Consider the following 27519-nt stretch of genomic DNA (forward strand, 5'->3'; position numbering starts at 1 on the left):
CCTTAACTCCTATTGTCCAGCCCCTGCAGCTCTTTTGCCTTGGAACCAATACACACTATTGATTCTAAGACTTCCATCTTAAAGGTTTAAAAAAAAAAAGTCCTTGCCTTCAAGAAGTGATATCCTAACAGAGGAAGAAGTTGAAAGATGCTTGCTGGCAACTGGGGAACAGGAACAGGAACGACGTCACCCACACAGGGGCTGGCACACAAAGAACCCACCTTCCACCCTCCCAACGCTGGGGCTTTTCCCCTGCTGAAGAAACTTATCCTGTCGGTATCTTGTTTATACATGGTGGTTGCATGTTGTCTCATTAGACTGGGAGTTCCTCGAGAGCTGGAACTGTCTTTTGCCCACTTTGTATTCCCAGTACTTGGCACAATGCCTGGCACATCGGAGCTAAACAAATGTTGAATGACACAAAAAGGTGAAGCATGACCAAAGTTCTTCCCAAAAGGGGAGTCCTGGGCAGGGAGGCCCCAGCAAGGAGCCCATTCTATAAGAACGCACCATTCCTCATCGATCTTCTTTGGCACCACAGAACATGGTAGGTACTTACGGTATTTGTTGGATTTAGATGAATTTTATTTACCGATCATGCTGGGTGACTATTTACTAGCATTGGGATCCATTCATTTATAATCCAGTGTGTTTCTAGTAAGTTTTGACAAACCAGACTTTTTAACAGACCTTGAAAGTTTATCAAGATGTTTTACATGATTACACATGTAAAATCGATCAGATTGCTTGCTATCTCAGGGAGGGGGAGAATTTGGTTCAAATTAAATTTGTTCAAAAAAGAGAAGGTTGAAAAAAATTGTTCTTTTCATGTAATTCAGGGGGAAAATTAATATATATTTTATTTTCCCAATTATACACAATTTTCAACATATATTTTCTAATATTATAAGACACAAGTTGTCTCCCTTCCTCTTTCCCCTCCTCAGAACTGATAAACATTTGATCTGGGTTACACAAGTATTAGCATGCAAAACTTATTTCCACAGTGGTCATTGTTTTAAGAGAATACTCATATAAAAACAACCCCCCCAAATAAAATATCATAAAAAGGTTTTATCAAGAGCAGGGCAGTTATGTGGCCTAGTTGAGAGGACACGAGTTCAAATTTGAGCTCAGATCCTTCCTAGCTATGTGTCCCTGGGGAAGTCACAACCCCATTTGCCTAGCCCTTGTCCTTCTGTCTTAAGAATTGTTTCGAAGAAAGTAAAGGTTAAAAGGGGGTAAAAAAAAGTCAAGAGTATGGATTCTTAGGGGGCAGCTGGGTGGCTCAGTGGATTGAGTCAGGCCTAGAAATAGGAGGTTCTGGGTTCAAATCTGGACTGAGACACTTCCTAGCTATGTGACCCTGGGCAAGTCACTTAACTCCCATTTGCTTAGCCCTTACTGCTCTTCTGCCTTGGAACCAAGACACAGTATTGATTCTAAGATGGAAGGTATAGGCTTAAAAAAAAAGAAAAAAAAAAGAGTATGGATTCTTAAACTTGGGGTCTACAGACTCTTTCCCAAAAGGCCCAAGGACAAATGTGGGGGGTAGGAGGTCTGTGAATTTGGATGGGAAATAAATTACATATCTATTTTCACTGAAATTTAGCATTTCCTTCAGTTTGTCGGTAGCAAAACATTCTTCTGAGAAGGGGTCTGTAGATTTCAGATAGACCCCTTGGTTCAGGAGGCAAGAGTGATTTTCCTCATTGTTCTTTCTTCTTTCCTTCGCACTCTCCTGTTCTCGATGGGAGCTAGACAAGCGTCATGGGTCAGATATCAGTTATGAAAACTGACACATGCATTTCTCTAGCAGCCCAGAGAATTCTCTTGTGTAAACTACTTCAACCAGGCAGATCTCAAAGCTAGAAAAGTGTGGCTATATGGTAAATATATGAGAAAAAAAAATGAGAATGGGGAGGGGGCAGTGGCTGACTGCAGTCCTCACTCTGGGCCTACTGTGGCCACTGAGAGAATGCACAGACTAGTAAGTGGCATGTTGGTCTTCAGGGGGACAAGCCCACCTCTTAAAGCTCTTAGGAGAGGCACAAAAAATTGTTTCTTGAGTGAGTGGGAATGAATGGCTGCTGAGACCATGATGACATGGGGGCAAGACATTAAAGAAAGCATCAAGGTCCCATAGCTTCCTTGGCTAGTAGTCCAAATCTGCTTAAAAAACACATCAATGGGGATAGGTAGGTGGCTCAGTGGATAGAGAACCAGGTCTGGAGGCAAGTCCTGGGTTCAAATATGACATCAGATACTTCCTGCCTGTGGGACGCCTGAGCAAGTCACTTAACCGCCATATTGAAGGACTTACCAATCTTCTGCCTTGAAACCATTGCCTAGTATTGACTCTACAATGGAAATTAAGAGTTTAAAAAAAAAACCCAAACACATCACAGAGTCACACTATAATTACCACACAGTTTATTCAGAAGTTTTGAATGGTTAAAATGTGAATGTCTTCTCCCTAAACAAATCACGACTCCCCCACCCACTACTGTTCAGCACACAGGATGCACACCCTGTGTTTCTCTCTTCATTTAACACTCCGCAAAACAAGATGGATCCAAGACATGACAGTGACTACTTTATAATACAAAGGACTACAAATTTACATGTTAAAATCCCTTTGAATCCCTTTCTGCTAAACAAGCTATTACTGAGCAACTAAGAAGCCTAGTGCCAAACATGTTTTCTCCATCTGGAGTTGAGTCTTTCCTAAAAATTTATTTTTTCCTTTTAAACCTGGAGCAGTTTCATATGCTATCATTATTATATCCTGCTCCCAAAACAGAGCAGAGGTATTCCTTTTGTAGAATGGCTATATTGACACACTTTCCTTTTAAAATTGATCTAAACAGCTTGAAGATTGACAGAAATGAGCCTCCCAGCTGTAGCTCAGCCATGACCCTCTTGCACAGGCAAATTTACCAAACAGGTGCAAAATAATGCTTTAAGAATTATCAAAAGTTTAAAAAAAATAATGTATTAATATGGAGCCTCCACATTTTTCTGACCAAGTAAGATTCCTCTAGAGGTGGCAGCTGTAAAAGAGAAGGCACTTTGTGCTGATTTCAGGGTCTCTCCTGGAGAGTACCCCATAGCAGACATGGATGAATGTGCTTCTAGACATTACCCAGCATCCTAGACACATTCCATCCAATCCATGTGAGACCCTTTTTGAGGGAGGAAGGGTCTCCTAGAAAGGCATCTGAAAAGAAAAATAATTTTCAATCATGGTACCAAAGTGAAAAGACTACCTAAAGTTGATAAAGGAGAGAGACAGAGGAAGGAAGGAGGAAACAGCTACAAACAAGGACAACGTTATCTCTGCACCATTCCAAAAGGCTGCTTCCTTAACGAATTTCCAGAAGGCCTAAGGGAGTCAGCACAAGCAGGGCAGCTGAGAGAGGGCAGTGGCCAATACTGTATCCCTTTATTGAGTCCCAGTTTGGCTCTTGCAAATCCAAAGTTTTGCAGCTGGGCAGGGAAAGTGGGTTCCTAGTGGCAGCATGGCAAATGAGCCAGTAGCCTGCCCGCCTACCTGCCTGAGGGTTTTCACACATAACAGTGAAGAGAAACTTGGAGCTTTTTTTCCCTCACATGATCTAGGACTCCTTGGCAATGCATAATGGCTTTACAGGTCACCTGATGGACCCAGCTAGGACCCCCTTATCGATGACTCATAAATGGAATATGAATAGTTTAGTTCGGGGGCCAGGTGGTAGAGTAAATCATCAAGGCCCAAGTGTGTCTTTCTCCTAGTACCATAAGTAAAGTGCATCATTACAAATGGAGGCCATGAAGAGAACTGAGAAGAAAGTATCAAAGGTGGCAATTGGGGAGGGACAGCTAAGGAGGCCTGGAAAAATATTACCATCACTCCACACGACAGAGAAGCCAGACCCACATCCTCCACTTGGAAGGCGGCCACCCCAAGAAGACTTCCGTTATTGCTTGATTTCCTGGGAAATGTAGGGCTATTTAGCCATGATGGAAGGATGACCGGGAAGGCTGGCAAAGATACATCACAAGAACACAGGACTTGGCTGGGATTGGACAAGAATGAACTACAGGCTCAGTCATATTGGCTGACAGCATTTTCTTCATTCTAAAGAACTTTTGAGTACGTGTGAAACTGGCCCATCCTGCTTCTGCAGAAGCAGGACAGTTGTCTACGGCTGATGCGATCGAAATGTTTGGTTGGGGTCTTCAGATGCCACAAAAGAAGAAAACCCACCTATCACATTTCAGAAGGTTCAGTGTTCACCAGGACAGAGCAGGTTCTGTAAAAACTCTCAGAAGCTCACAGCCCTTACAGGAGTCTGAGAAAAGAAGACTCCAGGGCTGTACACAGAACCATGTTCTCCCAAACGACCCCACTGCACTGCTGGCTATTTTCCTGTTTTCATATAGGAAGGTATTGCTCCTCGTGCCGTCAGGCCCTCAAAGCGTTTGTAAGTATAGTTGATGAAGACCCAATCTTTGTTCTTGTAGTCCGTCTCTGGGTGGTTACTTGTAGCCACTGGAACAAAAGAGACACTGGGGTTGACTCGGTCCCTGCCTGGATACTCTACACAATGTGCAATGTTGAGTCCTCAAGAATTTACTTCAGTTTCTTACAGGGAAAGCTTCTCTCATTGCCCCTAAAGATACTATCAAATTTGGCCCTCACTTAAATTCTTAGTAAGAATGAATATTCTCCTAAAAATGGTCCAAAGGATGATAAAAGTCAGCAGATTTTGCTTTTAGTTTCTGGCATTACAATTTTTAAGCAAACAAATTGGGCCATGAAGGTAGACTTAAAGGGGCTGACTGAGATGTATGAATATGGGAATTTTATTAACTTCGTGTCATAAAAATACTAGGGTTTAGAGCTTGAAAGGTCCTTTGAAATTATTTGTCTTAACCCTTTCATTTTACAAATAAGGAAAGAGGTCCCAAGACCATATAGATAACAGAGCCAATCTTCAAACCCTAGCCCGAATTTCAGATCCCATATTCTTTTTTGACTAGACCAAGTGAGATCAAATTCAAATAGAAATAGGGGCTGGCTAAATTGTACAGAAAGATCCCCATGGTTGCATACTGACTTAGAAAACCACAGATTAACGTTATCTGTGTTCTATAGTATTTTCTATTTATTTTGTTGAACATTTCTCAATTACAATTTAATTTGGTTTGGTTGCATTAGGGTGGACTCGGTATATACATCTGCTTGATACCTCTGGACTAGACCACACCTTCCCCCTTCAATATCCCTCTTGATGCAGCTTGATGCTGAAGGAAATACCACTTAGTAAGAATTAAAAAGCACTTTAGCTCTGCTGTGCACCCTCATGGTGTGATTATTTCAAACCTGGGGGAATGCTATGGTAACTGTTGGAAAAAAGAAACTAAACAGAAAGTCAAGAGTGTTGTTACCTGTGGGCTTAAGAATATCAGATTCGGGAAATTCATCAAAGTTTGAGGTGTCATCAATGCTTCTTATCTCAATTGATATTGCAGCTGGTCTCTCCCTGCAAAGAATAGACACACACCAAGAATTCCTAAAAGTAGTCCTTGCAGGGGTGATTTCAATCAGATTGAGCTTCATTCCTTTGATAAAGGTATTATTGGCACTGCTTAGGTCTAAGCAAGAACAATTATTTTCTCAAGTTAATGCTTTAGTCTAGACCACAAGAAAGGCAGATCCTGAAGGTGGCATTCATTTCCTTTATCTACTAGGCCTGTGAAGACTAATCAAGGCAGGGTAGGGAATGAGTTCCACCTAAGTAAAACAAACATGGATAATCCTTAATCTTCCGTGGTTGTGGGCAAGACAGGGCAAGGCAAGAGAGGGTAAAGGAAGCCCAAAACACACTAGACATTTCAATCTCCTCTCCCTTTTACTAAGTCTCCTAGGAAAGGATATAATAGGCAAGTCTGCGGTTCACCTTGCCTCTTTTCTTGTCCACCTTCTAGATGTGAGATATCTAAAAAGAAGGCCACAGGAAGGAAAAAGAAAACCACAGACCTGGTAAAGCTAGCCCTGAATCATCAAGAACTACTGACAGCTGAGATGCCAGGGCTTGGCCTAGAGGACTGGCAAGGGGGCTGGAGCAAGCCTAATACCCAATGCCCTGTTCAACACCAAGTTTGTTCAATGCTGAACAGCCACGGAGGGCCTGGGCATCTCAAGTTACTGTGCACAGTACTCTACCCTCCCCCTATGATCTCAGATATCTTTATTTCCTCTTTTCTTTCTCCCTCTGCTTTTTGTCCTTTTGCTCAGATATGCCGTAGGGTCAACACTGACTTTGCATCACTTGGCCCTACTGGTATATCTCAATTTCCAAAACAATTTTTCTCCTCCAAATTTTGAATAAGCCCAACATTTGTTGAACATTATGTGTGAAGCAAAACAGTGACTGCTTAGCTCCAAGCAAGAACAATGATCTTCTGAGTCAGATCTTATAGTAAAATAAGAAACCAAAGTCTACTAACAGTTTTTCCTTAAACATAATCATATAGGATGTAGATATTAGGAATGCCTGGCAGCTTCCAATCTTTGCAGGATTGTAAATATAGGATTTTCCAAATGATTTCTTCATGTACCAAACTTGGCAACGAAGCAAGTTAGGTTTCCAAATAAGCAAAACTTTCTAAAAAGGCACTCTGAATAAATGGTTTTCAACAGTATTACCTGATATGTTCCCAGTCAACTCCTTCAAAAAAAGGATTACTCTTAATTTCTTCAACTCCAGGGGCTCCAATTCTATGTTCCCATTCACAACAGAATCTAGAAAGGAAAAAGGCCTATAAACAATCTCCCATTCTCTCGTACATATGTATGCATATATACATGTTTGTTTATATGTGTATGGGTATATATGTATGCTTATATGTGTATGTGTTTATATGCATTTATAGACAAAGTAGGACCAGGTTTTGGCAAACAATACACATGAATTCAGGTCTATGTGATTGGCATTCAAAAAAAATACTTAAAATTAAAAAAACTTTAATTAGGAACTAAACCTGTGCCATTTTCCCAAGGGGAGTATAGTCTCATAGCAGTTCACACAATCACACTCATTCCCACCAGAAGCACCAGTGGAGTCATTACATGATTTTATACCAAACATTAGCTCCTGCATTAGGGTTTGTCCAGAGTTCTCACTTGTAATAAATCATGTCTGTGTCAGATCGGTGCTTCTCTTTATCTCATTAAAGCTATTTAGTGATTAATAATGGCCCCAAACTATAAGAGTAGTGATGCTGGTAGCCCTGAGAAGCTTAAAGAAAAGTCATAATGTACCTAGGTATGTTTGGATAAAAAATACTCACTAAATAATGGGGTTCACTATTATGTGTGATTTTCAATTTATGTGAAGGGTCTTGGAAAACCTTGGTTGCATAAAACAAGGTCCTACTGTACACCTATGCATATACATATGTAAAAGTCTGGAACAAAGCTGTTTAATTGACACAAGGAACTCCCAATGAACTAACTTCCTCTGCCAAAGCAAATCAGCCTCTGCAGTGAAACTTTTAGTCTTAAGAGAGTTGCTGGGTTAAGTGACTTACCCAGGGTCACAAAACCAGTACATGTCAGAGGTAGGACTTAAACCAAGATCTTCCTGACTCAGAAAACAAGTCTCTAGCCACTATATTATGCTGTCCTTATTAGAAAGAAAAAAAAATTTTTTAATTTTTTTCTTCTTTAAAAGAAAAGGTTAAATGTTAAACTTGCAATTTGATCACTTAGCACCAAAGGCTCAGCAGAGTTCTTTCTGATGCGTACCTTAAAATAAGATCCTTAGCTTTCTCAGAGATTGGAACTTCTGGAGGAAAAGTCAGTGTTTCTTTCCAATTCATCACTTTCTTGTAGGTTTCTTGAGGAGTTTCAGAACAGAAAGGAGGGTAACCTGAAACAAGAGAAAGAATATGAGGGTCAGGGGTGCAGCAAGTGGATTGAGAGCCAGGCCTAGAGATAAGAAGTCCTGGGTTTAAACCTGGCCTCAGACACTTTCTAGATGTGTGACCTTGGGCAACTGACTTAACTCCCATTGCCTAGCTCTTACTGCTCTTCTGCCTTGGAACCAAATACAATCTTGATTCCAAGTCAGAAGGGAAGGGTTTAAAAAAAAAAAAGATTAAGGTCATGCAGTTTTGATATTTTTCCAAACTGACAAATTATAATTATCTTCCTTAACTGCTAAAATCAATCTCTAAACTTACTATTTCACCAATGTATCTTGCAATGGCAGAGAGAGTTCCTATTGAGACTGAAAAAGTCTAGGGAATCATTTCATTTTCTGAACTTAATAACACTTCTGTCTTTGATGCGGGTAGAGAGATGCCAGACAAAGGCTTAGGGTGAGAGAAGAAAGAGGGAAGTAATTGGCTCAAAGCAGAGGAACCAAAACTACTAAAGCAGAAATGAAACAGTACTAAGACAACACTCCAGATGGGGCCATTCTTCGATGGAAATAGAATCAAAGAACTTGAGCAGACCTGGGAAGAAAGCAGCAAAGGTCTAAGACTGGTCTTCTTTTCTCAGTCTGAAGACACTGACAAGGACATGGACAAAAGCATGCCTCATTCATTCACTGCCTATTACTCCTTTACATGTCCACCTCATGCATATACACCCTCACCCAGATGCCTAACTATTCACAGAAAGATACCGGTCCTCATTCAAAAGACTGCATCTGTAAACCTCCACCTTCATCCAGGACCTATTAAGTTTGTGGACATACCCAGCCTAGACCCAGACAATTGCATAGATGTGTGCACTCCCAAATAGGCAATTAAAATGTGTGTGTGTGTGTGTGTGTGTGTGTAACAGAGTGGGCAAGTGAATGCAAAGAGAGAAGGGCTAAGTAGAAGAATATCTAATATATTCCTCTGCAGAAAGTGAATGTTCCATAAATTTCATTGACTGAGAAGAGTAGGGAAACGAAATGATTGAAAAAAAGAGATTCAGAAATAATGTGATGTCCAAAAGCAACCAATAAGATAATAATCAAATAAGCAAGGGGTAGCAAGGTGGCTCAATGGATAGAGAGCTAGACTCAAAGATGGGAGGTCCTGGGTTCACACCTGGCCTCAGATACTTCCTAGCTGTGAGGCCCTGGGCAAGTCACTTAACCCCCAGTGCCTAGCCCTTTACTGCTCTTCTGCCTTGGAACTGATAACTAAGACAGAAGGTAAGGGGTAAAAAAAAAAACCAAAAAAACAGCCCACGAACATGAATTGACTACAACCTAGATTTAAATCTCAATTTGAGAAGTTAATAGGAGTCTTTACCACTAGAACCAAAGGAAATACTGTTCATGTGGAATGCCTGCAAAAGGAGCTCCTAAACTCTCCCCAAAAGATAACTGATTCTATGGTAATTGCAGGATCTTCTTGGGTTAGATAGAATCAGGTCCTCAGATAGTATGTAACTTACCAATGAGCATTTCATACATGATAACCCCAAGAGACCACCAATCACAGAGCTTATTGTATCCAGTTTGCATAAAGACTTCAGGAGCAATGTAATCTGGAGTGCCCACTGTGGAGAAGGCCTGAAATATTTACCAAATGTCAGAGGAAAATGCAGAGGGTAAACATATCCATCATTGTCATCCTAAGCTAGACACAGGGTCCCACATGTCTTCATCTCAAGTTTTTTTTTTTTTTAAATATCATTAATACAGGATTGTTACTACAATAAAAGTATTCTCAAATATGGCTAAAACCTCGTAATTTACTAAATCCAAAGGACTCTTGGTGAAAGTGAAAAGACATAGTACAGTGGAAAGAAACCTCGTTCTGGGATTGGAGGTTGCTGTTCAGTCATTTTTAGTTTTGTCCAACTCTTTGTGACCCCATTTGGGGTTTTCTTGGCAGATACTGGAGTGTTCTGCCATTTCCTTCTCCAGCTCATTTTATAGATGAGGACACTGAGGCATATAGGATTAAGTGATTTGCCCAGGGTCACCCACCTAGTAAATATCTGAGGCCAGATTTGAATTCAGGTGTTCTTGACTCCAGGCCCAGTGCTCTATTCACTGGGCCATCTAGCTAGAGTTGGAGAATCTGGATTCAAAGCCCTCTTACTGGTACCTGTGTCAGTTTGGGCAACTTACTTGATTTCCTTGGATTTGAGTTTCTTTGCCTGAAAAGGATGAGGTTGGACTAGATGGCCTTGGAGGCCCCTTCCAGCTTTACATCTTATGGTATTTTGAGTTTCCATGGTATTTAAGGAAATGAGAGAAGGGGAGCCACTGGGTATAGAACATAACATGCACAGGTTCACTTATGTGCTAGTTAACTTTCCTGAACTATTATTTCTCCCCCCCCCCCCTTTATTACTTGTTACAAGAATCTGGGAAGAGAGAGTCATATTTGGAAATGAAGGTGGTGGAAAAACAAAATTATTTTTTTAAGAAAAGATTTTATGGGGGGCTTCCTCATCCTGTTAGATATAAAATAAACTTCTAGTCAGCCGAAATGGCAGGAACTATTTAGTTTTTGCAAACTCTATGATGAGAAATAAAGGCACCTCTTAGCAGAATCTGTCTGACATTTATCCTCCTTAAATCCATGGCTGAGTTACAGATTTTTAGTCAGTTAAAAAGAGTTTGGCTATTTAAAGAAGGTCTAGAGTTCACTAGAGAAAGGAGAATAGGTATTATACCCAGCTTTAATCCTCCCAACACATACACCTTAATGTCCAGAGAAGTCAGAAATGAATTTTAGTTCATCCCTCTCCAAGCAGCTACTGAGTTTCTTAAAATGTGAGCAGCACTTAAAGCTTTGCTTTTGAAGACCAGATTTAACTTTAAGCCACTAAACTAACATTTTTACTTTGGAGGTATTTAAGTTTAGTGAAAGTAAATAATACTGCCTTTTCAACCACCATGATGACTAAAGTGAGAATACAGATTTCCCAGCCCTCAGCCAGTCTGGCACTGTGCAGAGGGCAGCCAACAGCTAACCTCAAAATTCTAAACATCGACCAACTTGAAAATTTATCAAAATCCTTCTTCAACTTGTTTATGTTTTCCACTGTGAACATAGCCTCAGGTAAGGAATTCCCAGTGCTTCTTTTGCATTCATCAAACCACAGTTCCTGAAGATTACTTACTAGCTGGCGTCTATTTCTTTTCCAAGTTTCTGCTTTCCTTTTGGAATTCATGTTCTGGAAAGCTAGAGGAAGGAGAAAATAAGCATGAATGAAGATTCAGACAGTTCTGTCCTACTTTTAGTTTTGAGATTCTTCAAGGAATACTCTGACTAGCAGCACGTTTTTGCTACCCTGACTCATCTCTATGTAAATCCTAATCTTTTTTTTGATGACAGGTTGTAAAATTTAGATTCTCTGAAATGCAAATTCGCTAATTCAGAATTTGCAATAACTCAGATATATATAATGTGGATATATATACATAAATAGAGTATGGAAAGAAATAAAGAAACTTTATTTGCCATGCACTATTTCTTAGAGGTTACCTAGTCCAAGCCCCTCCCATAAGTAAGAATTCCTTCTACAAAATCCTGAATAAGTGGTTGACTAGCCTCTTCCTGAATTTGCCCTGTATGATCCTCAGGCAAGAAGGGTAGGAGAGGAAGGACATGTGTAAAAAGGTAAATTAATGGGGAAAAAATGATTTAATAGGCCAATAGATAATCAAATATCAATAGAATCAAAGTTCCTAAATGTATAAGGTTTAATTATTTCATTTCATTAGCATTAATTATTGCACTCTAGTTCATGTGGCCATGAGTTACATGGCTAGCTACATATTGCAGAAATGCTGAACAAATACAAATTTTAAGTAATTTTTTTTCTCCCTAGAAAATTCTCAGGGTTTCATTTATGGAGAAGGAAAACCTGGCAAAACTGGTTAAAAAAAAAAAACAAACTAACTAAGGGCTTGAAAAGTAAAGATACATTAAATGTATCTACAAAAGTCTAGGCCAGTGATGGCGATTGGCTCAGGTGCCAAGGATGGCTGCCACCCCACAGATCCTCTTCCCGACCTTACTAGAAAGGCAGAGGGGCTCAGGCAGAGCTGCTCCCCCCATCCTACCTCCAGGACACCTGATGGCATTTTTTTCCGCCCACCGCCCACCCCTCTGCCCAGCAGCACAATGGGAGTGCACAGGGCTCACAGGTGGCAGAGCTGGAAGGGAACAATGTTCAGGCCACTCCCCTCCCCCTCTCTACACTCTCTGAAGACATTCCTCACTTTCCCTACCCCCTCAGCCCAGTACCCCAATGGGAAAGCTTCCTCCCTCCCCTGTGTGGGGTAAAGAGGGAAAAGTGGGGCCCCAGCACTTGGGCTGGGGGGCAGGGCTTGGCACTCCATTTCTAAAAGGTTCACCATCTGGTCTACGCTGTAAAATTCATTAGGGCAGGGTTTGAGTTACCCAGGTTTTGAATCCCTCAGCCCAGTGCTCCGCACACAGAAAGTATTTAATAAATGTTTAATGAGCAAAAGAAGATCAAAGAGAAAAGAAAATAAAAGACAAAGAATAGTAAGAAAAACAAACAAAACTTCCGGATGCAGGAGTTAAATTTTTTTTTTCCATTTAACATCCATCCAAAAATATTTATCCATATTAGCTGTATGACCCTGGGCAAGTCACTTAACCTATGTTTTGCCTCAATTTCCTTATCTTTGTAAAATGAGGATAATAACAGTACCTATCTCCTAGGGTTGTTAAGGGAAGAATATTAATTATGAAGAGAACTCAGGGGGGCCTGTCTATATCATGAGAAGTATGGAAATAAGACTACAATGGCAAAAACAATCTTTAAAGGTTAACTTGGGGGGGGGGGGCAGCTGGGTGGCTCAGTGGATTGAGAGACAGGCCCAGAGACAGGGGGTCCTGGGTTCAAATATGACCTTAGACACTTCCTAGCTGTGTGACCCTGGGCAAGTTACTTGGAACCCCCCTCCACCCACCACCCCCCATTGCTTAGTCTTTACCCCTCTTCTGTGTGGAGCCAATACCTAGTATTGATTCTAATAGGGAAGGTAAGGGTTTAAAAAAGTTAACTTGTCTTTTACTTACTAGTGTCTATTCATAACTCAGACATTTTATCTAAAATAGTCACATTTTAAAAAGACTCAGAACCACTGTATCAGCCTTATTTTTTAAATGTGTGAAATTTTATTATAAAATGTGAAGGGAACATATCCACTCACAGGAGAGGTCCATAATTGAAGTACTTATGATTTCAGAGGAAGAGTACTTTAATAATAGCTACTGGCAGGCTATCTTTCCCATTACCCTCTGAGAATTATAGGAGGGCTTGTTTTTGGCCTTTGGAGTTCTTGGATCTGCTTTTCATGTTTTTTCTTTCTATTGTTGTCAGACTTTTAGTTGACACTTTTCACTATTATCTTTGTATTTATAGGTACTGGGCTTTCTCCTTTTGTACTTGATCTTCAGCACTAAGCGGAATGTCTGGCACAGGGCAGGTGCTTAATAAATGCGTGCTGACTTTACTTGATCAAGTTAAAATGTTTACCGCTTAGGCTGAAAGATCTATGGTGAAACTGAGAGTCAGTCACCTGATTTTCCTACAGTGTTCTTGTTTTCACCCACAGTCATCACCAGTAATCTGAAAGGTGCCTAAGCCAAGATATTTCTCAAGGACCCACCTGTCTTGTACATTTACAGATTATAGTGTTAAGGCTGGAAAGGGCCTCAGGTCATCTGATCTGATCTCCTCACTTTGTAGATGAAGACACTGGCCTAGGCACACTGAGTTATTTGATCAAGGTGCAACAGGGAATAGCAGAAAAGAGTTTATAACCCCATGCTCAGCTGTCTCACATGTCATCTATGTCAAACTGATTTCCAGGTTCCAAACTGCAGCATATTTCAAAACCTAAACCTGAAAAAATGCTTCATTGTCGTGAGTACACACACACCAAGATAACACAACAAATTTGACCTTTTCACCTTATCCAACTTATTTTAACTCCCAAGGAACAGCTCTTCCACGGTCTTAGAAACTTACTGAAGTCACTGGGGAGACTGTGATTCAAGTTCCTATAAAATTCTGTCCTATGAGCTTTCTTTAGTCCTGTGCAGAGGCCAAAGTCAGAAAGCTTCACATGGCCCTAGGGAGTAAACAACAAGGCAAATGAAGACCAGAAATAAGAATAAGCAGCAGAAAATGACCTATACCCATGGTGCCTACAATATCTCCAGAGTGAACGTGTGGTGATTTGTTTTTTGTGTGGTGATTTGTTTTTTAACCCTTATCTTCTGTCTTAGTATCAGTACTAGGCTTTGGCTCCAACACAGAAGGGTTAAGCAAGTGGAGTTAAAGGACATGCCCCACGCTCTATAGTGTCTGAAGTTATATTTGAACCCAGGACTTCCTGTTTCTAGGATTGGTTTTCAATCCACTGAGTCACCTAGCTGCCCTTCCCTCTCTCTCTCTCTCTCCCCCCCTGATATGTGGTGATTTAAAAAACAAATCTAACTTCTAAAGAATTCTGTATCTTCTTCTGTATCTGTATCTTCAAGATTTCCTAATATTCAAACAGAATTAACTTCCTAGGGAACAGAGCTGGAAAACCTTGCCTGGTTAATCAAGGGGCCATGAACATCTGGGGTAAGTTGCACACTTTCACCAAAAACAGCTTTCTGTGTTCTCATGTGGTGAAGTAGATAAAACAGGTCATTTAGGGGCCAGGTTTTTAATCCGGATTTTTGTTTCCTTTTTCCATTTCCCTCCCCCTAAATTACATGTAAGCAAAAAATTTTAAATGTGGATTTCTAAATTCTCTTTCTTAAGACTGGTTAATTAATCTTGTTCTACAGATCAGGGAAGAGAATTCAATTTATAAAGGTCGATTTTCAGGGGGCAGCTGGATAGCTCACTGGATTGAGCAGGAAGTCCTGCACTAAAATCTGGTTTCAGGCACTTCCTTGCTGTGTGACCCTGGACAAGTCACTTAACCCCCATTGCCTAGCCCTTATGCCTCTTCTGCCTTGGAACCAATACATAGTATTAATTCTAAGATGGAATTTCAATTAAGTTAAATTTTAAAAATTAAACAAGAAAAACCATACTTTTCAAGCCTTGAACTGCAGGGAAGCCTATAATTTTAAGTGCATATAAAATTCTAAAGGAAGGTTTAAATCTCCCTATCTAAACTTGTAAACTAGTTGTCGGAATGCAGAACTTTACCATATTCTGATTTTATTATATTATCTAACCCTACAACTTGATTCTGTAGTGAGTATTAAAAGTCCAGGCTTTCAACTGATGTCCAAACCACTGTGTTCAAGATAAAGAAGAGACTTACACTTAATAGTCTTCCCTCCATCTAATACCTGCATTATTTTTAGCCCCAGCTGTCTCAATTTCAATCTATCTGCTCTAGACAACAGAGTCTAACTTATAAAGAGCACCCTGGGCTCAACTCAGCACGGTGACTAGGTTTAAAGTAGGCCAAGGGAAGGGGCTAGGTAAAAAGGCATTAAAATTCATTCAGTTAAAAATGGATTTTACAGAATCAGAGAATGTCAGAGCTGGAATGGACTTTAAAAGCCATTTAATAGATGAGAAAACTGAGGCCCAGAAAAGCAAAAGTGACTTTTCCAGACATCCAGCAAGGTTAAAGGTATAGTTGGGAATAGAATAGCATAGTATTTCCATGGTGTCAAAAAGAAAACCATTTTGCTCAAAAAATTACTTAAATAATCAAATGTAAATTCTGTTAACTGTAGAAATCTATGGTCAATTAAAAACAAAAACAAAAACACAATTTTCCCTCATAGTAAAATTATGCTTTCAGATAAACAACCTAATTATGAGCCTATGTCAACAAACAGATATTATATTATCCTGCCTATTCTCTATACTTTCCAATGTGTCAGGACAGGGTAAACACCATTATAGTAAAATCATGGATCTCTGGAACCTTTAGAAAATGAGTTATTTTTGATAGCCAAAATTTCCAGGCCTAATAAGAACCAAAATGTTAGCTTAACCAAAACTTCTGATCATGAGCTTCACTTATGCCATCTTAAAAGAGCATAATGAACCTAACTTAAATCTTTTCTTGATGAATCTTGGTCAACATTAGGAATATTACACCAAAATGTAATTTCCCCAAACCCTCAGGAGCTGTTGACATTTGTCCCTACACCAAATGGCCCCAGACCGCTCTTTGTGAGGTCTTGGATCTGCTTTTCATGGTGTTATTTGGTTTTTCTCTCTTATTGTTGTCAGACTTTTAGTTGTCACTTTTCACTATTATCTTCATGTTTATAGGTACCAGCCTTTCTCCTTTTTGGATTTACTTCTTCACAACTGCCATGGGTGTTGGAATCCAGATAATTAAGCCTCTGGGAACTGTACATGGCTTAAGACCAAATACTATGTGAGCAAGTGCCTGAAGATTTTGCTGTGAGTTGAGAAAGTACATGTATTTTTTATGCACGGACTTTGAGACATCTATTCTGGAAGCCCCGAGGCCTTTAAGATTTACTTCTCAGAACACTATCCACATTCAGAGGAAAAACTGTGGGAGTAGAAATACAGAAGAAAAACAACTGCTTGAATACATGGGTAGAGGGGATATAGTTGGGGATGTAGAGTCTAAATAATCATCCTAGTGCAAACACCAACAACATGGAAATAGGCTCTGATCAAGGACACATGTAATACCCAATGGAATTGTGCGTTGGCTAGGTGATGGGTGGGGGGAGGGGAGGGAGGGAAATAATATGATTCTTGTAACCAAGGAATAATGTTCTAAATTGACTAAATAAAATTTCCAAAATAAATAAATGAATTAAAAAAGAAAAAGATTTACTTCTCATCTTAATTGTGATTCTGGATAGATGAGATGTTACTGAAGAGTTAATAATACCTAATCAGGGGATATGTTATCATTTGGAACTCTCAGAAAGTAATTTGCCAAAATCAGGAATGGCCTCTATTCTTTAAAACTATATTCAAAGGGGGTGGTTCAGCAAATTCAGAGCCAAGCCTAGAGTTGAGAGGTTCTGGGTTCAAATCTAACCAGAGACTAGCTGTGTCACCTTGGGAAAGTTACCTAATCCCAATTGCCTAACTCATACCACTCTTCTGCCTTTGAACCTATATGTGACATCAATTCAAAGCAGAAGATAAGAGTTTTTAAAACACACACACAAATACAAATATATATGTGTGTGTGTGTATATATATATTCCCCTCCCCCCCCCAGGAGCAGCTAGGTGGCTCAGTGGATAGAGAGCCAGGCCTAGAGATAAGTGGTCCTCGGCTCAAATTAGGCCTTTGGACATTTCCTGGAGGCGTGATTCTGGGCAAGTCATTTAACCCCAGTTGTCCAGTCCTTACTGTTCTTCTGCCTTGGAATCAATACTTAGTATTGATTCTAAGACAGATAATAAGAGTTACCCCCCCCCCCCCAATATCCTTCAACCTATGTAAAATGTACAGACATACCCTTTTAAGAGTGGAGAGGGGGCATTGAGGTGGCTCAATGGATATAGAGAAATAGGCCTTGAAACAAGAGATTCTGGGTTCAAAACTGGCCCCATACACTTTCTAGCAAGTCACTTAACCCCCAATGCCTAGTCCTTACCATTCTTCTGTCTTAGAACCAAGGATTAAAAAAAAGAAGAGTGGAAAGAGTTAACAAGTTATCTTCAAGTAATCTTAATTACTATAACTAGTATTACTGTTAAAGCATAGTTAACTGGCATGATTCTTTGATACCTTACTATCCAAGAGGAGGTTGTCTGGTTTGATGTCTCTATGGATAAATCCAAGTTGATGAATTGAGTCTATTGCTAACACTGTTTCTGCTATGTAGAACTGAGTCTCCTCTTCAGTTAAAGTATCTTTTTTCATCAATAAGGTCATCATGTCACCTGGAAACAAGACATAAAGCAAACACACACACACAAAAACAAAAAATGATTAAGTCCTTGGTCATCGAACTTTTTCTCCTGTTACTTCTAGAGGAGGGTAGTATAATGAGAGGAGCCCTGGGCTTGGGGCCAGGTGATCAGGGGTCAAATCTTGGCTCAGCTTCATACTAGTTCTGTGAGTCTGAGCAAGGCACTCCTCTCTCTAAACATCGATCTGTTTCCTCATCTGCAAAATGGGAGCAATGAAACACTACCCACTTCAGAGGGTTGTTGTGGGGACTGAATACAGAATATAGGCAACATGATGGGTTAACCACAAATGGCTATGTTAAGATGAACTCTTTGTTAGTCTGTTCTACAGTCATACAGCTAGAATAACTAGTCGTTTTCTGTGCTCCAAAATTTATTTGCACTCTAAGCTTAGAGTGGAGATGGTAAGGAGCTCAAAAGATTTAAAGAAAAAAAGAAAACATGCCAAAATGCAAATAGCTTCTGTAATCAAATTGACTAATTTTGTTCATAGGGGTAGAATTCTGTTTTAGAGTACTAAAAGAATTTCTTGTAACTTTCATGAGATATTAAATTTTTCTTGTCAGATATCTTGTTTGGGATCTTGAATGAGGTCCAGAATAGAGTATCTATTCTCTTTTATTCTTAGTATACTCTAAGACCACATTTTTATTCATATTTAAAGACACACACACAGACACACAGACACAGACACAGACACACACACACACACACCCGTGTGCACACACTCAGCATTAAATAGCACTTCCACAAAAGATATACAAAGAGCTTCTAAAATATCAGGTAAACATAGGAACATTCTTACATTTCTAAGGCTATTCTAATTTTTGTTCACAATACTGAATTGGGACACCAAACAAATAAAAAAAAACACAAGAGTAGGTACTCACATAAATGTTAGTTGACAAAATTAAAAATGAATGATAATAATCAACAGCATTTTGGAATTTTTTTTAAAAATGGTTCCATAAGCACACATTTAACACTTATCAGGTTCATCTAGTTTTCAGTTTCATGAAAAGGAATATTAAAGGTGCAGAAGGTTACAGTGGCTACAATATTTTGAAAACAATTTTCAAATTTTTACCAGTCAAAAGGTAACTTCCTTTAAGTTTCTGTGAAGTCAAAGTTTTGTTATTTCTTTCTTTTTCACAAACAAAAAGACAAAAAGAAACTCTGACCCAAAATCAGGAGTTAGAATAAAGCAAAAATTAGGAATATATGCACAGAAGTACATTTAAAGCTAGGAGTAAGAGATGAAATACACAATACAGAATTCATATGTGATTATTATAGCAAAAGAGGCAATGATAAAGGGGGAAAAAAAGACCTTGGATTTGAATTCAGTATCATGCTGTTATCTACATTTTATATCACTCATAATTTAGGAGAGGAAAATTATTTTTAGAGCAAAACAGATTAAAAACAATTATTAAATGATCCACGTCCTTCCTTTTTTTTCTGTCCAGATCTTGAAAAATCGAACACCCTCCCACATTCACAAACTGTGAGCTGCCCATTTAGTAAGTGACACATTCCATCAAACACCGCTGGGTGTACTTCAGCAATGTGGTCTTGCCATTACTGAGGAATGAGGCTAGCCATACACTCAAATGTACTCTGGTGAGATTAGGGGACTCAAGCAGGGATCTCTGTACATATAGCCCAAGTCCATTTAGTGCCAGATGCAGAGTTCAAAGTATATGAAGAAAGTCATGGAAGGGGGCACAGGAAGAACACAGAAAAACTAAGGGTATGAATGGGAGGGGGAAAAGTGTAACTATGGGTGAATGGAGAAAGAGTTAAAAGCACCAGTTGAGTACCAGTGATCAACTGGGAGCACTCACATTCAATGTTTAGACTGTCTCTCTAGATGGCTCAGTAGATAGAACAAATAGGCCTAGAGACAGGGAGGTCTTGGGTTCAAATCTGGCCCCAGACACTTCCTAGTTGTGTGACCCTGGGCAGGTCACTTAATCCCATACTGTCTGCCCCTTACTACTCTTCTCCCTTAGAACCAATACACAGTATTGATTCTAAGATGGAAGCTTATGGTTTAAGGGGGAAAGGGGGGGGGGGGGGGGAATGACTGTCTTTCTACCTTACTAGGTGGTAGTTCATGATCTATAGTAATAGGATTCACAAATTAGAAATCTTAAGTAAAAATTATTATTTGCAACTTATTTCATTTGTTATTTTGCTCTTCAAGACAAAAAAAATTTTTTTTCCTTTTCCCCACCAAAATCTGTTTACAGCTCAGCTACTCATTGGGGCATGAACTCATGTTCATTTGAACAGATGGCATTGGCCAACAGGTACTGACCTGGCTTCAGATCTGCAAAGCTCAGTGAATAGGAAATGTGAAAGTTTCTGTCTGTCAGCATGGATGATGAAATATTCATTAGTCATTCATTAATTGTTTGGGTTTTTTAATAGGTGCTAAGTCAAATAATTGTGTAACATTGACACTGTCACTGGGGGTTTTATAACACATGATTCTCACTGGCAGGAAAGCAAAGAGAAAATCCTCCCCCCATCCCCCCAAATAGACCTATGTAAACAACAACAACAAAAAGGAAATGTCCATCTGAAATGAATGGATGAGAAAGTGACTTATATGGCACTAAGGTTATAGGTAGTAACCCAACTGGACAGGTTAGTGTCCTCCTTTTATAAACCTAAAAAAAGATATAGAGAGCACCTTTAGTGAGCACAATGAAAAGTAGGAAGGAGGGTTAATTGATGAGAGAGAAAACAGCCACAGAACAAAAAAGGAAAAATGACCTTTTCATCATCAAGTAATTACCTCCAGGCAGGAACTCCATGATTAGGTAGAGGTTTAGCTTATCCTGAAAACTATAGAACATTTTCACAACCCACAAACTGTCTGCCTCCACTAGAATGTCACGCTCCGCACGAATGTGGCCAACCTGGAGGTATATGCATTTGATTAATGACAAGCTTTGCTCTACTTTATTAGACGCATTTTTGTTCAAACAATTCAAGCACCGTTTGAAGATTCAATTGGGAAATGATGCAAGAGAAAATGGACTTCTGCTTAAAGCAGTCAAACCTCCCAACCACCAATTGAAAACACTGAGATACCAGCTTGAAGGTCCTCAGTGATGAGGACTCGATTGATGAAAAGGAGGGGGAAAAAAAACAAAACAAAAAAAAAACAAAACAAAAAAACAACAACTATACACATGGTTTTTAAGCAAATCACAACTCACAAAAGAACCCACTATTCCAATTCTTAAATCCTTAAAACCCTTACCTTCCATCTCAGAATCAATACTGTGTATTGGCTCCAACGTAGAAGAGCAGTAAGGGCTAGGCAATGGGGGTTTAAGTGACTTGTCTAGGGTCACACAGCTAGAAAGGTCACACTTTCTAGAAAGCTAGAAAGCTGAGGCCAGATTTAAACCCAGGACCTCCCATCTTTGGGCCTGGCTCTCAATATATGGAGCTGCCTAGCTGTCCCCCAAACCTGGACTTTTCATCATTAGGACTGTCCAAGGATTGCCACTATCCTTTTCCATGGACTCTTTCCCCAAAACAATCCTTAGCAATGGGAATAAGACAAATTGGAGCTCTCTGAATAACTCTCACCTCAAGGTTTAGGAACAATATAAGAAATTCTCTCCTTAAAAATGATCGTCTTCAGGTAATATTGTTTGATTAGTTTGATGCTAAGTATACAGTAGGAATTCAACAAATGCTGACTGAAGTGAGTGGAAATATCTGAGCTAGACTCAGAGCCCATAGAATTCTCTATATTTGCGCTTAATCTCAACATGCTATCTCTGAAAGCTAAAGTTTTAAAACTTGTTCCCTGACAGAAAAGTGAAGGCCTGGAATGGGAGGAGGATACCCTAAGAAGACTACAGTAAAAATATGGAAAAATTCAAGGCAGGGATAGGGAATGATGGACCAAGGAAAAACTGCTTCTTTTATTCATTTTCCTTTTTCCCTTTGCACTTCTAAACATATTAAACTTACTAATTTTATGAACAAATTGAACATACATTTCTGTACTCCCAAACTGTCAGTTACCTTAAACATGTAAAGTACATACATTTTCATTTTTAGATTTTTTTTCTTTTCTACAAGGCTTCAAAATGTTCAGAAATGTGAAATATCCACCCTTTCATTGGGAAGGATCGAGAGGGAGAATGAAGAAGGAAAAAGGCACACCAAAAGGGACTGAATTTCTTCCTTTACTATTCCTTCTCTTCTACATAAACTTGGCTTCAGTACTATCTCAAGGCTTGAGTAATCCTACCCAAAGTCCAGAAAACCCCATAGCAGGGTCATTTTTTAGAATGTGATGTAAACCAACTTTCCTGAACCAAGAGTCACCCAAGCTCCTTTTGTATCTCTGGGGTCCTACTTATTGCTGGGCAACAGGGCAGAAAGAGTGGTAAAGGCTGGGAAATGTTCCGCCTCCTAGTAATTTCTACATGTGAAATGCCAATTGGCTGCCACAGGAACTCTGCTGTTAAGGGAAGGCAGGCAGGCCATCACTGCCACCGTCACATCCTGCTCTGTGGCTAAAACAGCAGTTATGATCTCAAGAGGTGAAGGTGAGATATGAATGAAATGGAGAATTAAAGGTTAATCTCCTAATACAACCTAAATACAGGTAAAGTTATGGAGTTTTTTATGGCCCATGACCTGGAATATACTGGTGTCTTACTACTATGTATAACTCTCTCTTAAAAAAGTAGGAAAGAATGCCGGAAAAAACTGTGCTGACTCTTTACCTACTTGACAAAATGACAGGCCAACTCTAAAACACATAGGACACATCTACTCTTTTTTTTTTTTTAATTTAAACCCTTACCTTCCATCTTGGAGTCAATACTGTGTATTGGCTCCAAGGCAGAAGAGTGGTAAGGGCTAGGCAATGGGGGTCAAGTGACTTGCCCAGGGTCACATAGTTGGGAAGTGTCTGAGGCCACATTTGAACCTAGGACCTCCCATCTCTAGATCTGACTCTCAATCCACTGAGCTACCCAGCTGCCCCCTACTCTTAACATCTGAACAAAAAAATAAATTAGTACCCCTGTTCTCCCACAGGGGAAATTTAATTTCAGAAGCAATATACATGAGATTACAGTAATTAAAAATGGGTCTAAAGAAATCTACCAGGACCTACTATCTAGGTTCACCTTTAATTCCATCAAGTCCCTGCTTATATCGAGGAAGTTCAGATCTGCCTTGGTCCTAAACTCTGAAATCTATATTAAATTAATTATTTTTTATATAAATTATTAATTAATTATTATTAATTAAATATTGACTTAATCTCAAATACCCATGCCTCTAACAAACAAGTCCCTATGGGTCAAAATATTATTGTAATAGGGAAGCAGGAAAATAAAAATTTCAGTTTCCTTCATGGTTAGCTCACAAGTAAATTTAAATTGTTATCTTTGGTATTACTGACCCACTGCCATATTCCAATTGTTTTTCCAGCAAAAGTGATGGCTTTCTACTAAATCAATTACATGCTAGTTTTATCAGAAATCAAACAAGTTAAATTTAATTATATCTAAGATCCCCTCTAGCTCTAAAAAATCCTGAGTCTCTAACCCGCATCTGCAAGATGACTGGCCAGGATGAATAGGAAAGTCTATGGCTAAGAACACAGCCAATACTACCTGTGAAAATTTGGATCTGGGCTCCATTAGCAGAAATAACTGAGCCAAGCAGACACAAATGCATCCCTTGTAATTCTAATAGGTATTTCCACTAACCAGCATGAAAACTGCAACAGGAAAATGGGCCAGTGGAGTGTAATGGAAAGAGAACGCTGTACCTGCAAGCATCATACCTGCCTTCAAATATAAGGTCTGCTACTCACTAGAGCTATGGGCATGAGTAAGGTACTGCCTCTTCTTGGCCTCCTTACCTGTTAAAAGGGACTAATATTACTTGCTCTGCCTACCTATGAGGGGGACATTTGGCAAACAGAAGATATCTCTTTAAACCTGAACTGTTAGGATTATGACAAACCTGCTGGGAAGTTTCTGAGGCCACATCTGAATTAAGGTCCTCCCTCCCAACTTTAAGCCTGGCTCTCTATCCACTGAGCCACCCAGCTACTGCCACACTTAACAGATTCTTAATAAATGTTTATTGGACTGCATTGCAATATCATACTCATAAAAGATAAACATTTGAGCAAAGGTACATTTTAAATGTATTATGTTATATTCTGATTTACAACAGGAACAATGAAATGAATGAGTTAGGCTCCTTCACACACTTCTTTTCAAAGCTATTTGCTGAACCAGGGTCTTCTGATTAGGAAAAAGTTGTTAGTACAAGAAAATATGATCCCTGATAGGAAATAAGAGTGTGAGGAAATTAACACATACTTGTGAAATACAAACATGCTTTCATCTAATAGTCAAGGGAAAAGTTCTCCAAGGTTTAGAAATGAACATTTAATTCATTAATTTGGTAGGATTTTTTTCCAACTATGAACGATAGGAAATAGTTACATAAATCCCCCAAAGCATTTTAATTGTACCATGAGCATGTGTTAATTTTATCATTCTAGTCATCACCTGATCTTTACTGCAATGTTTTATTTAACCAAATACTATTTTTTCTCTACCAGCTACCAGCTATTCACACTACACTATAGGCTAATTTAAGTACAGTCCACAGAAATAAGATTTGTGCATTTTGAGGCAAACTCAGTGCTGGCAGAGCAGAACTTATAAATTATCACTAGCATAGCTGCAATCCTAAAAAGACATTTTGGGGAGTTTACAGCCTATGGAATTGAGATGGAAATACTCCATTTCTGGAAAATCCTCAGTGACCTACAGTTTATGATCTAACAAAATTCCAAGAGCAATCTGAATTGATTCCTTCTCCCTACTTATATACATCTTTTCTGGAACTATAAAAAACTGAGTAAGAGTCCTTGTCCCTTTTCCAAGAGCCCTTACATGCAGCTACGATCTCAGCCATCTCTTTGCCCAGATTTTACAATCTGACCTTCCAGCATTCAGATGTGTGCATCATGAATTACAGCAGCCTCACCTCTGGACAGTCAGTATCTTCCTATAACATACTTAGCCAAAAACTTGGAGGTTTGCCTTAATTAAAATAAACTCTCATTCAAATCTGTGTCCTTGGGTTGTATTGTTGTTATTTTTACTGCCATCCACTTTAAATCCTAATCACTGTTCTCATAGTTATAGAATTTGCACTTTTTATCAATCAGTTTTCAAGATGGAGCCTGATTTCAACTTGAATTCCTACATGAAAGGATTAACACAGTTACTCCAACATGTGTTCAACTATGTTTTCCAAATTTATTATACTGCTTAACTCCACTGACAAACTTAAGCCCCCACTTTCCTTGTGTGTGCCAAAGGAAGTAAAATGGGATAAACAGACTCAAAATCCGGAATCCAAATTCCTTCCTCTGGGTTCCAAAAACTGCACATACAAATAAGTGCAAACATTCAAGCAGCTGGGGCACAATATGCTGCTTCTCCTCTTCCCCAAACAGGTCTTCTTATCCTCAATTTTCAGTTCTAAAGACACCTCATGATCAGTTAACAAACTACATTCAAGTAACTAGTATGCATACTTTCATCTTTTTTCAAAATGGCAGGGCCTAAGAACTATGTTTCCTTTCAAAATTTACATGTAGGAACATTAATTTGTTAAAAAGTATACCCAGTATAATACAAAAATCTGAGAAAAAATGCATTTGAATTTGTAATCATGTTGAGAAACTTCTCTAACAAAGTATACTCACAAGCTGAATAATTACAGTTGTAGTTTCTTCTTACCTGCTCTTTTTCAAGCATATCTGCTTTACGAAGTATTTTCATTGCATATACGTGGCCTGTATCTTTCTTCTGAACAAGCCTCACCTAAAAAATTGTAAAGGAAATACAAAAATCAGAAAGTCCCAATAAACTACATGACCATTTTTTCAAATATTGTAAGAAGTAATTAATATTTAAAAAGAAAATGTCTGCTCTAAATCATCAGAGCAGAACTGCTATATTTACTTAAGTCTTCCCAATGATTTAATCATTTAAAATTTGTCACTCAGGGGGCAGCTACATGACTCAGTAGATACAGCCAAGCCAGGAGTGAGGGAAAACCAGGGTTCAAATCTGATCTCAGACATTTCTTAGCTGTATGACCCTGACTTTGTTTGCTGATTAAAAATAAGTCTAATTCTTTGAAACATTCCCTGATCCCCTCTTTTCCCTAAGCTCAGCCAGTAACAACCTTCCCCCAGGTCTGGCAGAGCACTGTGCTTTACCACCTTTAATGGACATAGCATGGATTATTATGTATTATAGTTAACTGTACTGGTGCCTTATGTCTTATTGCCTTACCAAACTGTAACCATGACGAGGATCTTGATTTATCTAAGTTCTCTTCTCCCTAGTAGGGCCTGCTTGACAACAAATCCATTTATAAGCTACAAAAACCAAGCACATGGGAATATTGACAAAATAATATGAATTTCAATCACCTGACTAAAATCCAACTTAAACTCCATATTGGGAGAGTGGAGTAGCTAAGTATCAAGTTGGATAGAGTACCAGGTCTGGAGTTGGAAGGACCTGCATTCAAATCTGACCTCAGACACTGCCTAGCTGTGGGACCCGGAGGTAAGTTACTTAACCTCAGTTGTGCAAGAGTCATGCTAATCTTTTCTGTATCATTCCAATTTTAGTATCTGTATTGCTGAAGCTAATACTTAACCTCCACTGCCTAGTCCTTTCCTGCTCTTCTGTTTTAGAACTGATACTAAGATAGAAGGTAAGGGTTTAAAATAAGTCAACAAATAAGCTCCATGGTTTATAGGTCATTATTACTTCCTAGACTAACTTACTTAATAGTCTTTATTATTGGCTGTAACCCAGGTCACAACCTTCATTTTGGCCAATAAAACTACTTCTTCACATGCTTTGCTAATGATTCTCACCATCCTAGGCTATTCTGTATATATATATATATATATATATATATATATATATATATATATATATATATATATATATATATACCTAAAACATATTCTCTCCCTCTTCCTTCTTTTCCTCTCCACCAAACTGAAAGCTCTCTGAAGATAAGGATGGTTTCTTCTCTTCCTGGTAAGTTAAATAACAAACTATTTCTTTTTTTATTTTACCTTTTCCTCAATTACATGGAAAAACAATTTTTAGCCTTTTAAAAAAATTGTGTGGGGGGGGGGGGCAGTTAGCTGGCTCTGTGGATTGAGAGCCAGGCTCAGAGATGGGAGGTCCTGGGTTCAAATCTTGATGGAGACGCTTCCCAGCTGTGTGACCTTGGGCAAGTCACTTAACCCCCATTGCCTAGCCCATAACACTCTTCTGCCTTGAAACCAATATATAGTATTGATTCCAAGATAGAAGGCACAGGTTTAAAAATTTTATTTTAATTTTAAAATTGTGAACGGAATTCTCCCCCTCTCTCCCTCCCTCCCCAGGTAAGGACTCCAATATAGATTGTACATGTGCAATAGTGTAAACAATAACAAATGATTTAATTCGTACTTTTCTTCTATAGATT

General features: G+C 39.1%; 1 protein-coding gene and 1 pseudogene across 16 annotated transcripts in view; both read right to left on the reverse strand.

Annotated features, from left to right (window-relative positions):
• Positions 1-2410: 2410 nt before the first annotated feature.
• The window catches only part of STK38 (serine/threonine kinase 38), a 38478-nt gene continuing 13369 nt past the window's right edge, over positions 2411-27519 (reverse strand). For all 16 annotated transcript variants that reach the window (XM_007483789.3, XM_056818137.1, XM_007483794.3 and 13 more), the window contains 10 exons: positions 25755-25838; positions 20738-20861; positions 17747-17901; positions 14021-14123; positions 11132-11193; positions 9449-9566; positions 7796-7919; positions 6695-6790; positions 5434-5528; positions 2411-4534 (listed from right to left, as the gene is read on the reverse strand). In XM_007483789.3, the coding sequence (XP_007483851.1) occupies positions 4404-4534; positions 5434-5528; positions 6695-6790; positions 7796-7919; positions 9449-9566; positions 11132-11193; positions 14021-14123; positions 17747-17901; positions 20738-20861; positions 25755-25838 (1092 nt within the window). In that variant the 3' untranslated portion in view covers positions 2411-4403. The remainder of the gene's footprint in view (positions 4535-5433; positions 5529-6694; positions 6791-7795; positions 7920-9448; positions 9567-11131; positions 11194-14020; positions 14124-17746; positions 17902-20737; positions 20862-25754; positions 25839-27519) is intronic.
• On the reverse strand, positions 26614-26683 carry LOC130457737 (U6 spliceosomal RNA; annotated as a pseudogene).

The sequence above is a fragment of the Monodelphis domestica genome, chromosome 2 (assembly GCF_027887165.1).
Source record: "Monodelphis domestica isolate mMonDom1 chromosome 2, mMonDom1.pri, whole genome shotgun sequence".
Taxonomy (NCBI): domain Eukaryota; kingdom Metazoa; phylum Chordata; class Mammalia; order Didelphimorphia; family Didelphidae; genus Monodelphis; species Monodelphis domestica.